This window comes from Mesocricetus auratus, unplaced genomic scaffold (genome assembly GCF_017639785.1).
Source record: "Mesocricetus auratus isolate SY011 unplaced genomic scaffold, BCM_Maur_2.0 Super-Scaffold_100028, whole genome shotgun sequence".
In the NCBI taxonomy this organism is placed as follows: domain Eukaryota; kingdom Metazoa; phylum Chordata; class Mammalia; order Rodentia; family Cricetidae; genus Mesocricetus; species Mesocricetus auratus.
In genome coordinates this window covers 12,164,353-12,177,979 of record NW_024429209.1, presented here as the reverse complement: position 1 = coordinate 12,177,979, position 13,627 = coordinate 12,164,353, and the positions used below count along the sequence as shown (strand labels likewise).

Here is a 13,627-nt window from a genome sequence, read left to right as displayed (position 1 = left end):
TCTGCAGCCAGGCAAGGTGGGGCATGCCTGTATGTGTGACTGACTCCTCAGGCAATCCTGAGGCAGGGGAGTCGCTCGAGCCCAGGGGTCGAAGTCAGCGTAAGCAACACAGAGACCGGCAAGTCTGAAGAAACGAGGGATGAAGAATGGTACAGAGCATTATCATGTGCGTGATAAAGGACATGGCGGTAAGCCACGTCTGAACCCCTCACAGGAAGTGGGGGCGCTCCTTTTAGGCTCACGGATGCAATCCACTGGGTGGCGAAGAATGTGGCATCAGGATGTGAGGTGGCTGGTCATGTTGTGTCCAGGAAGCAGATGGCAGACAGGAAGTGAAGCTGGATACCAAAGCTTACGGGCTGCCGCCAGGGACCCACTTCCTCCCGGAGGCTCCGCTTCTTAAGGGTCTTCCGACCTTCCAAGCCCCACCAACCCCACCAGCTGGGGCCGCACATTCTGTCGTCTTAACCAACGTCACAGCACATTTGGGAGACACTGGTTTTAAACAAGTCATGACAAATAAAATTAAAGGACTTAAAACTCACAGGAAGGAAACTGAGGCTCAGGTGCGATGGCCAGCCCATGACCTCACAGCTGGGAGGTGTCCAGTCTAGACTCCCATGTGGTGCCCCCAACTCAGGCTGAACAGCTGCTGCTCACTGTAAATGGAGTTCTTAACTGGTCTAAGTAATAAAAACCCGGAGTCAGAGGAAACTGCTGAGAGATCACACCTTACCTCCTTAGCGTCTCAGCAGACAAGAGATAGCTTGTTTCTCCCTGCTTATATTCTGTTTCCGCCCAGCTACCTCACTTCCTGTCTGTCTGTACAGACCTCCAGACCTCTATGGTTAGCTAGTGGCAAGCTCCATTCTCTGACCCTCAGACAGGCTTTATTTGTACAAGCAAAGTGTCACCACAGTTCACAGGTCAACACTGTCTCTCCCTCCTCCCCTCCTTCTCTCTCCTTCCTCTCTCTCCTCTTTCCCTCTCTTCCTTGTCTCTTCTCTCCCCTCTCTGTCTCTTTTCCTTCTCTCTCCCTTCCTCTCCTCCCTTCTCTCTTTCCCTCTCTGTCTCCCTCTCTCTTCCCCATCTCTCTTCTGTCTCTCTCTTCCCCTTTCCCCCCCCTCTCTCCCCTCACCTTCCCTCTCCCTCTCTATTCCCACAACCTCTTCCACTCACAGCAAATAGAACACTTAACTTTCAATCAGAAGAAACCCAGTGCTCATTTCTAGCCGTAGATGTAATGCTGAATTTTAGTTAAAAAATTTTTTTGTCCCAATCTTGAGACAGGGACTCAGTTTGTAGCTTAGCCTGGCCTTAAGTGCACAACAGGCGTGTGCCACTGTCCCTGGTATACTGTTGATGTTTAAATCAGTGTCTGACCAAAAAAATCATCCTGGAATGAGCTACGTCTATAAATAGAGGCCACCAGGTGCAGTGGTGTGGGTGAAACACTTGGAAGGTGGAGGCAACAGGGTCAGGAACGCAAAGCCAGTCTCTGCTACCTGGCAAGTTGGAGGCCAGAATGGACTGCGTGTGACTCTCAAGGAACCAAAACCAAAACAAACCCTCCAAATAAAAATAAAAACACCATTTCCCCAAACAATCTAAACTATGATGACAATTTTATTGTGGAAAAAGAGAGCACTCATGTGTGTTTGAATCTGAGAGAGGGCCACCAACAAGGTGCCTTTTTATTAACTCTTGGGCCTGATGGTGATTGCAAAATCCTGTCAAGGGTAGGTTCATTCTACTGCAAGCATCTGATCCCACAGCTTGGCTATCTTGTGGTCACATTGCCCCCTGGTGGTCTTTGGTGAGCATAGCACCACTGGTGCTGACTGCCTTGTGAAAAGTGGTCTAATGATTTATTCTTTATCTACCAATCTATTATCTGTTATCAGTCAGCCTATAGGTTTAATCCTCTCTCAATAATCTACTGTCATCTATCTATCTATCTATCTATCTATCTATCTATCTATCTATCTATCTATCATCTATCATCATCATCTATTAGTCATCAATCAACCAATAAATATAATCACCTATCTGTTTACTATCTACTATCATCTATCTACTATATATTATCTATTAGTCATCAATTAACCTATAAATTTATCTAATTTTTTAAAACAAGATCTTGATAAGTAGTCCTGGCTGACCTTGAACTCATGCTCCTCCTGCCCCTGTTTCCTGGGTTATAGGCATGTCCCAGCATACCTAGCAGGTCCAAACCTTATAATTCAAGGCTGTGTCTTCGTCAAAAGTACTATGGGTCCAAGAAGCTACCACATGGCTGTACCTGTGAACTTTCCACACAAAGGAAGCTGGGCACCCAGGGGTCGTTCCGTATGAGTCCATATGGACCAGGCAGAGACGGAAACCAGCACAGTGGAGGCATGAAGCCGAGGTGACAGGAGCAGGCAGGCCTTTTGGACTCTGTTCTGTTTTGATTCGTGTGACGTAACTATCTCAGTGGAATCACGTAAAAACATCATGATGGTGAGACTTGAGATCTGTGCCATAAAGTTTATGTTGCTCATAAAATGAAAAACCTAATAACAAAATCTGAAGTCCAGAAAGGAGCCCTGTGACCAGGCCACCAACATCCCCTTCAAACCCGGGTGTGTGGAAAGCATCAGTTAGACCACGTGGGGTCCTGCCTACAGCCTCCCAGGGCTTTTCAAGAGGTTTAAAATGAAGTCCCCAGCCAAAGGCCACCCGGGTTCCATGTGTCTCTCTGCTGACTTTAGCCCCCAGCACTTCCTTAAGACTCCTTTGTCCTACCCTCCACATGTTCCTGCCTTCACTCCCTTTCTTAGAATGATTTCTCTGGGGCTGGAGAGATGGCTCAGCAGTTGGGAACACTGGCTGCTCTTCCAGGGGACCCAGGGTTCAACTCCCAGCACCCACATGGCAGCTTGTAGATGTCTGTAGCTCCAGTTCCAGGGGACCTGACACCCTCACACCAAGTCTCATAAAGTACATTGAAATACAGTATTTAAAAAGGAAAATTTCTCTGGGCCTCCACCCTTCTGTCTGAGTGCAAACGTCACCTACTTAATTGTGACCAGCCAGTCCACAGACCCTTCGATTCTGTGTCATCTGCAGCATGTGATGCCAATGCTTGCTTCTGGCCTGCCACCCTAGACTGGCAAGGACAGCAGCCTCTGACTTTGAGAAATCAGAGGTATGTTTTGTAGTAAAAGCTAATGGTGGTGCATGTCTGTGATCCCAGTCCTTCAGAGGCTGAGGCCAGAGATTGCCAGGAGTTCAAGGCCAGTCTAGGCTACATGGTGAGACCCTATTTTAAGAATAAAATTTAAGCTGGGCATGGTGGCACACTCTTGGTCCCAGCACTAGGTGGGTAGAGACAGGCAAATCTCTGTGAGTTTGAGGTCAGCTCTGTCTATATAGAGAGTTGCAGCACAGCCAGGGTTACATAGTGAGATCCTGTCTCAAAAATAAAAAGGATAAATAAGTACCCTAAAATAAACTAAATGCCATTCAACAAGAAGATTTCAGGAGTTTACACCCAGGACAAGGACTGGGGCCCCTCTCTCTGTGAACAGACATTGCTGTCTCTTTCAAGAGGTCGTGCATAGAATTCCGTCAGCTGGTCTTTACAAAGGGGCCTAACTCAGGCCTCTTCTCCCATCTATTCATCTACCTTTCATCTATCTACCATCCACACGTCTGTCTGTCTACCACTCACCTAGCTACTCATCCATTTATCCACCCAAAACTATATCTGTATACCCATCCATCTGCCTGTCCATCCATCATCCATCCACATATCCATCAACCATCCATCTATCCATCCATCCATATAACTACATGCCCACCCATCCATCCATCAATCCACCCACCCAGGTACCGAGCCACTCCTCCTTCCAAACATTCCTAAGAGTCCTTTCTGCACCACAGTCTCTGACATACACAGAAGTGACAAAGATACTACCGTGTCCACAGCCACCTCCAGTTATCCAGACTTCAAACTCCAATGCTTGCATTAGAAACTGCAGACTGTTGGCCTCTCTCAGCCTAGCTTGACAGGAGAGGAACAAAAGGAACAAAATAGAGGATCAGGTCATCTTTTTCTCTATATTCTCTATATCTTTCCCTGTATATATTGCTAAAATTTGACTCTCTCTTTTTTTGTTGTTTTGAGACAGGGTTTCTCTGTATTGCCCTGAGTATCCTGGAACTCACTCTGTAGACCAGGCTGGCCTAGAACTCAGAGATCCGCCTGCTTCTGTCTCCTGAGTGCTGGGATTAAAGGTGTGTGTCACCACCTGACAATTTTTTTATTTTAAGTATTTATTTATATTTATGTATGAGTATGTGCATGTCTATATGAGTGCCTGCCATGGCTGTGCAGATACCCATGAAGGGCATCAGATTCCATGGAGCTGTGAGCTGCCACTGGGTGTTGGGAACCAAACTTAGGTTCTCTAGAAGAGCAGTAAGCACTTGTAATGGCCATGCTATCTCTCCGGTCCCCTCTGAGTTTTTCTAATGAAAGACAAAAGAAAAATACATGCAGGTGTGCTCCCTGCTCAGCTCTAAACAGAAGCCCCCTCGGTGTAGGTGTGGTGGTGGCAGCTAGGGTCACAACGGCCTGTGCTAAGAGTGCAAGACGGGTGTGAGACCCTTGGTACACGAGGGTCCCCGAGTGTGCATGACGTGGAGTCCCAGGGTGGTTTGGCTCTAGTCTCTGTCCACCCCTATTGGAGGCCAGTTCAGCCAATCAGAACCTTCCACTCATCCTGGGGAAACCCAGACTGGCAGAGTGTTGAGAAATGGACAAGATAATAAGATGTTAGGGATTATATCTGCATTGTCCTTCTGTCTGTCTGACTGTCACACACTCTGCTCCACATTGCTGCCTGTGCCCCTTCTTATACACTGCTTCCATTTAGCTGCCTGTCTGAGTGACCCATCAGCCATCTTACACCCGTGTACCCAGCCATCATTGCCCTGCTCTCAGCAACCCATCAGCTGTCAGTCACAGGTTAGGTTAACTGCAGGAGGAAGATGTCCTGGTTAGTTTTTTTGTTTGTTTTGTTTTTGTCATCTTGACACAAGCTAGAGTTGTTTGAGAAGAGGAAACTTCAACTGAGAAAATGCCCCACAAACCTGTGGTGCTTGATTGATGTGGGAGGGTCAAGCTCACTGTGGGTGGTGCCACCCCTAAACTGGTGATCCTGGGTGCCATAAGAAGGCGGCTGAGTAAACCACGAGAAGGAAGTCAGTAAGCAGCACTCCTCCATGACTTCTGCTTCAGTTCCTGCTTCTGGTTCCTGCCTTGAGTTCCTGCTTCTGGGTTCCTGCCTTGGGTTCCTGCTTCTGGCTTCCTGCCTTGAGTTCCTGCTGATTTCCCTCAGTGATGGATACCTGAGAGTTGTAAGCTGGAATAAATCCTTTCCTCCACAAATGACCTTAAAAGGTCAAGGAGTTTTATTACTGCAATAGAAACACTGAGACAGAGGAATGACCATAAATAATGGTACTATCCCACGGGATGCGGGTCCAAACTGTACAAAAAGGAGAATGTGAGCTGAGCACTAGCGTTCATCTCTCTCTGCTTCCTGATTGTGACTGCAGTGTGACCAGCCACTCTGATCTCCTACTACCACGCCTTCCCCTCTACAATGGACCGTACCTTCCGCCTGTGAACAAAAATACACCTTCCCTTCCTTAGGTTGTTTTGTCATGGCAATAAGGAAAGTAACCAACATACCTTCCAAAGATACTTATTAATCATTAATTCCCCACCCCATCATCTACCCATTATTTCTAAGCACTAATCCAAACTATTGTCTATCCATTCATTTCACCGCAAAACCACTTGTCAACTATCCACCCAACTTTCTGTTCATCCACGCACTCGTGATCTCTCCAGCCATCCGGCTCATTACTGAACATGGGTATCCGCCCATCCATGCATCTTCCAATTGCTCAAGTATCCATTCCCTTGAACATGCACTCACTCCTGACCCAACTGCTTAACCATCCATTCACACGCTTGTCCAATGGCCATGACCCACCTGACCACCCGCCCAACCATCTCCAGCTCTGGGAAGTGTAGTGTTAGGTGCCTATCATCACATGGCTATGATGATGTTCTAGTTTGCTTTCTGCTTCTGTGCAGAAACCCTGACCTAAAGCAATTTAAGGAAGGAAAGAGTTTATTTGGCATACACTTCTAGGTCACAGTCCATCACTGAGAGAAGACAAGGCAGATCCCGGGAGGCAGGAGCTGAAGTGAGATCCGTGGAGGAACTCAGCTTACTGGCTGACTCCCTGGCCGGCTCAGCTACCTGACTAGGGATGGGCTGGGCCCTCCTCCATCAATTAGCATGCTCACAGGCCATTCTGACCTGGAAGATTCTTCCCCTGAGGTTCTTCCTTCCCAGGTGACTTCAGATTTGTATCAAGTTGACAGCTGATGCTATGATGCACAGCCTGTGATCCTATAGGACCACTGTTGTGTGTGTCTTCCTTAGTCTACTGAAATGTTCTGTAATGTACTTCAGAGACTAACCAGGAAGTGGTGTCTCCCACACTTGCTGAAGCCTTCTGGTGGCTGATCTTCTAGCTCTGAGGCTCCCATGACACAGTCATCTCCTTCAGTATGGCTTCAGAGACCCTGGATTTTCCTTCTCGGAGGAGGCCATGTGTCTTTGCCTAGTGTCAGCCAGGTGGACTTGGGCCTGCACAGCGACATACTCACAGTGTCCTCAGTACCTTTCTGATGTCCTTCCTACCTCTTACACTGGCTCATTAACCTACTTCCTGTCCTCTTCAAAGCCCCATGACTAGATAGATGGACACTGGCATTATTGGAGTGCATTCGGCAGCTATGTCCCCAGTTTGTTTGGTGATAGTTCACCATTGCTGGTGGCTTTCCTTTGTGGGACAAGCCCCTCAGCTGTCTGTCTGCTCATGAGCAAGTCGAGCCAGGAGAACTCGAGTTCTTGGAAAAACGTCGTATCTGATTGGGAGCATTCATTAAAGGAAGTTTAGAACTTCAGCGACAGTGCAGTAACAATTTGTCTAGGGCTCTCTTTACCCCCCAAACAGCCATTTCCTGCACTCAACTGTGTCTGACTTAATATCCTCGTGACCAACAGTTGAAACCTTTTGGAATGTATTTACAGAACGCTGGCTTCCACCAACCGGAAAGCTATGCATATCACCAGACAGCACCTGAGGCCAGCAGTAGAGGTGAGGTCGCCATACCTCACTCTGCTGTACCTAGCTCTGAGGCAACCGTCCACCTGATGCTCCCACCAGTGTGATTCTTTTTTTTTTTTTTTTTTTCGAGACAGGGTTTCTCTGTGGCTTTGGAGGCTGTCCTGGAACTCCCTTGGTAGTCCAGGCTGGTCTCGAACTCACAGAGATCCGCCTGCCTCTGCCTCCCGAGTGCTGGGATTAAAGGCATGCGCCACCCACGCCTGGCTCCCACCAGTGTAATTCTTAAGATGTCTGAGTTTATGACCTTCTTTGTTCTGTTGTTATGAGACTTGGTGAAACTGTCACCGTGTTGGCAAATGGAATTTGGAGTAACCTACTATGCACCCCTGGGCCGTGGCCACTCTTATTTGGTTGCAGAACAAACTGTCTCTTATATATGTCCTTTGAGGTGAGAACTGTGTGTTTTGTTTTAATGTCAGCATCCCTAAGTCCAGCTTCCTGGACATTACATGGCTCAGATTTGGTCAACGAGAAGCAGATACTGTGTGCTGTGGCTGAGACCCCTCCCCCACTTCAAGTTCAAACTGGGCTTTGTTTGTTTGCAACTTGAAAATGCCAACATGCAGAAGCCTAAACAACGGGTAAAAGTCACCACAATCGTCCAACTTCAAATGTAAACGTGGTTTTATTTAATGCCTTTATCCATCATCACAAAGTACCTCTTCCTTCCCAGGGTCCCACTTTTCCTACAAAACAAGATGGCGGCATAAGGCACGCACACTGTCCACATGACACCAGGGAGGGGCTTGGAAAATGAAAAGTCAGCCAGAGGTGTCCCCACAGCCCTACCTTGCCTCCCTCACCGACGTCCAGAGAAAGATTGTCCCTGAAGCAAGCACAGGACTGGGAGCCACCCCTCAGCCAGTGTAGAACCCCAAACCAGACTAACTCTCAAGAAACCACAGCGCAGGGGCCAGCGGGTAATGTGAATAATGGGACCAGTCCATAAATTAAAAAAAGAAAACAGGATGAGCTGCCCCGTGCCCCCCGAGCCGACGCTCCCTCATTTGGGTCTCTGGGTTTCACAAGACAGCCTGACTGTCTGTCCTCAAGCGAAGAGGACACTTCTGAGGCGGCCGTGGGACGTGTCCCTTGGGTGGAGGGCCCCTACCCAGTGTCCGGTGTCTAGGGCTCTCATGGAGTGAGAAGACGGGGCCTGGGTGGCAGGTGGTGGCTGAGGTGGTGGCTGCAACCCTCACTGCTATAGATACTCCAGTTCTAGGGCGTGCCTCAGAGCCTCCTCACTGCTATAGATACTCCAGTTCCAGGGCGTGCCTCAGAGCCTCCAGGTCGGCGTGGCAGGATATCCTCCAGAAAGGCATGTTGTGCTACGACAGAAAGCACTGGTGATCAGACAAGTTGCCCAGACAGCCTGGAGGGTCCAGAGCACATCAGTGAGCCCCTGTGTGCCCAGCATCCCCAGAGAGGCCCAACCTCTCAGGACACAGTAGTCCACAGGCAGGTGCTAGCAAAACATCATGCAGGAATCAGAGGGAGGCAGCCTCTGGGTGGCAGTAAGGAGGCTGGGGTGGCCCAGAGGGTGGTGTAGGTTTGTATCAGCCTTAGAGGATGAGTGAGAGTTTCCTGCTCTGCTGGGGACTGAGGAGAATGGTGTCCCAGAAAGGGTATCCCCCGGGCCAGTGAAGGATGTCAACAGTCTTTCTCTATTGCTTTCCAACCTGTTTTTTTTTTTTGTTTGTTTGTTTGTTTGTTTGTTTTTGAGACAGGGTCTCTCATGCAGCAGGAACCACCCCTTTATCAGCTGAACCAACTCCTCGGCCCTGTGTGGTGGTCTTAAAGTTACACAGATACACTTTGAAAATACTTTTTTTCCCCATAATACCTGCAGCCCTTCTGGCATCTGGGCAGCGCCCTGATCTCCCTGCAGCCAGCCAGCCACTCTGTCCTGACCCCGTGGCAGCACCCTGGCCTGCTCACTCTAGGCGCAGAGCTTCGGCTCACTTCCTTTCTCCCTGCTACACGCTGCCCTGTCTTTGCTCACTTCTCAGCGAGGCTGCCCTGGCTGTTGCCTGAGCCTGCAATTTGTCCCCTCACCCACTAACCCGTTTCCATTGTCTATGTCACTCCCCCCCTGGCTCTGTCACCCGCCGTCTGTCATGCATTGCTGCACTCCTTAATCCCCGGTCTGTGTGCTGTCTGAGTGGTGGGTAGCATACACCCTTGCTGGGCTAACACGGCCCTCACCCTGGCTGGAGCTTCATGGGCCATTGCTCTGTGTTGCAAGGGGACGAGAGTAATTGGAAGAATTGGGAAGCTGTAGGCCCTAGGCCAGGGAACCTAGCTGAGGTGGGAGGGTATAGGCTGAAGTCATTCAGTCAGGGAGGGAGCAGCAGGGCAGCCTCCTGGGGCCTTACTTCTTCCTTTTCTCCCTAGGGACCCCTTAACACATTTGCATTTCCCTGGGATATGCTGAATGGAAGTGTGCGTGCTGGGGAAGCAGGTCCCTGAATTAAGCTTTATGACATTAACTCGGAGCTTGCCTGGCCTTGGGGTGGGGGTGGTAGCTATCTGGGGCGCTGTTGATAGGGCCAGATCCAGGGTCCGGGCAGCTGTTTCTTTTCTGAAAGGCCCCTGTGCTCTGCAGGAGGCTGAGATCACAGATGTGGAATTGTCTTTTTCATTAGCCTAATGCCGCCTTTATTAGCCGGGACGCGTTCTTGGAACCTGCCGCCCCTGAGCATGAAATAAAAGGCCCGCACGTGCACTGGTCCTGCTGGTCCACTGCGTCCCTGGGGTTCAGAACCTCGCCAGGATGCCAGGGGCAGCGGCCAGCGCCATAAGGGGGATTTGTGGGAGGAAATTACTCAGGATGCTCCTGGATCTGCAAATGTGAGCAGCCCTGGCGAGCAGGGCCTGGGACAAGGGGTGGGGGTGGCGCGTAGGCATCGCCGCCCGGGGCTCAGGTACCTTCTTGGCTCCTTGTTCTTCTTCCACTCCGTCACCTATCACAATGTAGACGGCTTTGCGGCCGAATCTCTGCATGATTCTCTCGAAGCAGCTCTCCTTGCCTGCGAGGTGTGGAGAGGAAGGAAGGAGATCAGAGCTCAGAGTCCCCACAAGCGGTGGAACAGAGTAGGTGGCAGCCATCCAGGGCAGCCGCCGCCACCCTGTCATCCATCCCACAGCAAGCTCAACACCGCATCAGCCTCACGGGAAGGCGGCCAACTCCAGCCACACAGAGAATTTAAGCAGCTTGTCTTAGGAAGAACCGGCTCAGGGTGGAAGGCAGGCCCCTGTCTACGGTGCTGCTATTTGGGCTTTGGCAATGTACACTAACAAAGGACTCGCTGTCCTGAGTTCAGCTCCTGGTATTGCAAACCCAAATCCAAAATGCACAGTGGTAAAAACGTTTATATTGTCGCCAAGTGTGGTGGTGCAGGCTTGCCATTTCAGCTGCTTGAAAGGCTGTGGCAGAAGAAACCCAAGTTTAAAGTCAGCCCTGGGTACCAGCGGGTTCAAGGTCAGAGCAGTCAACTTAGTGAGCTCCTATCTCAAAATACAAAGGTAAAACTAGGACTGGGGATGTAGCTCAGTGGTAGAACTTTTGCCTAGAGTGAGCAAGGCCCCTGGGTTCAATTTCCAGAACCACAGAAAATAATTATACTGTTGTTTGGCCACAATGAAAAATTAAAAAGAAGGAAAATGACTTTGCTGGTAAGAATACTTGCTGTGCAAGTATAAGGACCTGAGTTCAGATCCTGGCACCTATATAACAAACCATGCATGGTCCTATTTGAGTGCACGCGTACACACACACGCACATGCACTCATGCGTAAGTGTGTGCTTACAGGATAGCCAGGCAGGGCTTGCTGGCTGCCAGCATAGCCTAAATAAATAAACAAATAAGCCCCAGACCCCGGGTTTAGGGAGACAATCTGATTTAAAATGAAGTTAGAGGGAAAGTGATAGAGGAGACTTCCTGATGTCCTCTGGCCTCTGCATACATAGGCATGTGCATGTCCATGCACACATACATGTGAACATACAACACACACATACATCACACTTATACCTGCAAAATAATACGATTAAAAAATAAATAAAAATAAACCATCTCAACTAACTAGATTTTGTGTACGTGTGTGTGTGTGTGTGGTGTATGCGTGTATGTTTGGGTGGGCGTGCACAGGTGCACTTGCCCAAGTGGATGCTATGGAGGCCAGGGGTCCATGCCAGCTGTTTTCCAGGTCTCTTTCCACCTTTGTTTCTCTCACTGAACTTGGGGCTCTCCAATTCATCCAGGCCAGCTGTCTCTGCTGGTTCAGTGCTGGGGTTACAGCTATGCCTAGTGTTTTTTTTTTCTTTTCCTTTCTTTCTTGAGACAGGGTTTCATTGTAAACCAGGCTGTCCTCAAATTCATAGAGATCTACCTGCCTCTGCCTCCTGAGTGTTGGAATCAAAGTCTTGCACCACCACGCCCAGCCATGCCCAGTCACGCCCAGCCATGCCCAGCATCTGGACTCCAGTCCTCATGCTGCAGATTTAGCACTCTACCTACTAAGACATCTCCCCAGACCTAGGCTTGTTTTTTTTTATCTTTTTATAATTCATTATTTTTATTTTATGTGCATTAGTGTTTTGCCTGCATGAATGTCTGAGTTAGGTGTTTGATCCCCTGGAACAGAAGTTACAGACAGTTGTGAGCTGCTATGTAGGTGCTGGGAATTGAACCCAAGTCCTCTGGAAGAGCATCCATGCTCTTAACTGCTCAACCATCTCTCCAGACCCCTAGGTTTATTTTTTAGTTCTGTGCATTTGGGATGTAAGAATTAAAAAAAACACAAGCCAGGCAGTGGTGGCGCACACCTTTAATCTCAGCACTCAGGAGGCAGAGGCAGGTGGATCTCTGTGAGTTTGAGACCAGCCTGGTCTACTGAGCGAGATCCAGGACGGGCTCCAAAAACAATACAGAGAAACCCTGTCTCGAAAAACAAACAAACAAAATAAAAAATAAAAAAATAAAAAACAAACAAACAAAAAACTAGCCTCCTCATGAGAAAAAGAAAACCACCATTCCTTAGATTTTTCAAGGAACTCAGCAAGAGACTGCGAGCAAACAGGGCTGTTGATTCTTGTTACTCCAGACCTGTGGGAAAGCCCAGTTCCAGTCTTTGAGGGCTGTAAGGGTTGTTTGAGGTCTGAGTTCTATTGGCTCTGGATGAGAGTTCCTTTTATGTCCCAACCCCCGTCCCTCCTACCTGTTTTGGTCGCACTGTAGATGTTCTCAATGGGGAACACGGAGCCCAGGCCGTACAGCAGGACCTTGGCCAGTGCAGGGATCAGTTGCGTGGTGGTGACCAACACATTGACACAGTTGGGTCTGGGGACAAAGGCAACTTTGTGTCAGACCCAAAGGCACAACCAGGTCACTTCTGGTGTCCTGGTGAGTTAGAGCAGGATCTGGGGGTGATGCCTGCAAGAACTGGGGGGAAGTGTCTGTGGGTCCAGCTGGGTGGCCTTCAGGTGCAGTGATGATCATGGACAATGTAGCTGCTTCTGGCCTGAGGCTGCCTAACCTTGGTGTGCAGAGGAGTGGCTTCTTCCTTATTCATTCATTTATGTGTTTTTGGGACAGGATCTCACTGTGTAGCACTGACTGGTCTAGACCAGACTGGCCTCAAGCTCACAGACGTCTGCCTGCCTCTGCCTCCTGAGTTCTGGGATTAAAGGTGTGCCCGAGCTTGCTTCCTTCCTTAGAAGCAAGGATTTATTACAAGAACTGCAAGCTCGTTAACAAGGCTCCAGGTCACGTGACACAGACCAAGTATGGAACTGTGTGGACAGGTGAGCACTGGGTTCCACTCGACGGCACAGGAGTCTGTTCTGATCTTTTATAGTTCTGAAACTGGACGGCTACCGGGGCAAGAGGTCTTAGCTACTCACAGCAGGTGACCCTGGGTCTTGAAGAGTTAAGCTCTAGCCCACACTGGGAAAACATGCAACTGAGAGTTGGGAAGTCCCTCTTCGTGTGTCCTGCCAAGTGAGGGAGTGGAGATGTCACCACCGTGCACAGATGCGGGGTGGCCACTTGCCGAGAGTTGATGAGGTTGAGGGCCTTCAGGGAGTGGGTGAGCCACAGGTCAGTCAGGGCCTCCAGTTCGGCGCGCAGCTGCAGCCACGTCTCTCTTTTGGGAGCGCCTATCAAGCCTGAAGTAAGGGGAATAAAGAGGACGTCCTTATGTTAGAAAGAACTGAGGGAAATTAAGGGGGCTCAAATCACTCAAGGTCAACTCAAGTTTTCCATTCTTCTTCATCTTCAGAACATCCACTGACTGATTTATCCATCCAACATCTGCCCACCCAACCACCCATCCACCTGTCTAATCCATCCATCCATCCATCCAT

At 49.3% G+C, this 13,627-nt stretch overlaps 1 protein-coding gene across 5 annotated transcripts in view; it reads right to left on the bottom strand.

The window, feature by feature from the left end:
• Positions 1 to 7,866: 7,866 nt before the first annotated feature.
• Eya2 (EYA transcriptional coactivator and phosphatase 2) overlaps positions 7,867 to 13,627 on the bottom strand; it is a 172,264-nt gene continuing 166,503 nt past the window's right edge. For all 5 annotated transcript variants that reach the window (XM_040732765.1, XM_005084966.4, XM_040732766.1 and 2 more), the window contains 4 exons: positions 13,315 to 13,429; positions 12,481 to 12,602; positions 10,189 to 10,289; positions 7,867 to 8,588 (listed from right to left, as the gene is read on the bottom strand). In XM_040732765.1, coding sequence (XP_040588699.1) covers positions 8,508 to 8,588; positions 10,189 to 10,289; positions 12,481 to 12,602; positions 13,315 to 13,429 — 419 coding nt within the window. In that variant the 3' untranslated portion in view covers positions 7,867 to 8,507. The remainder of the gene's footprint in view (positions 8,589 to 10,188; positions 10,290 to 12,480; positions 12,603 to 13,314; positions 13,430 to 13,627) is intronic.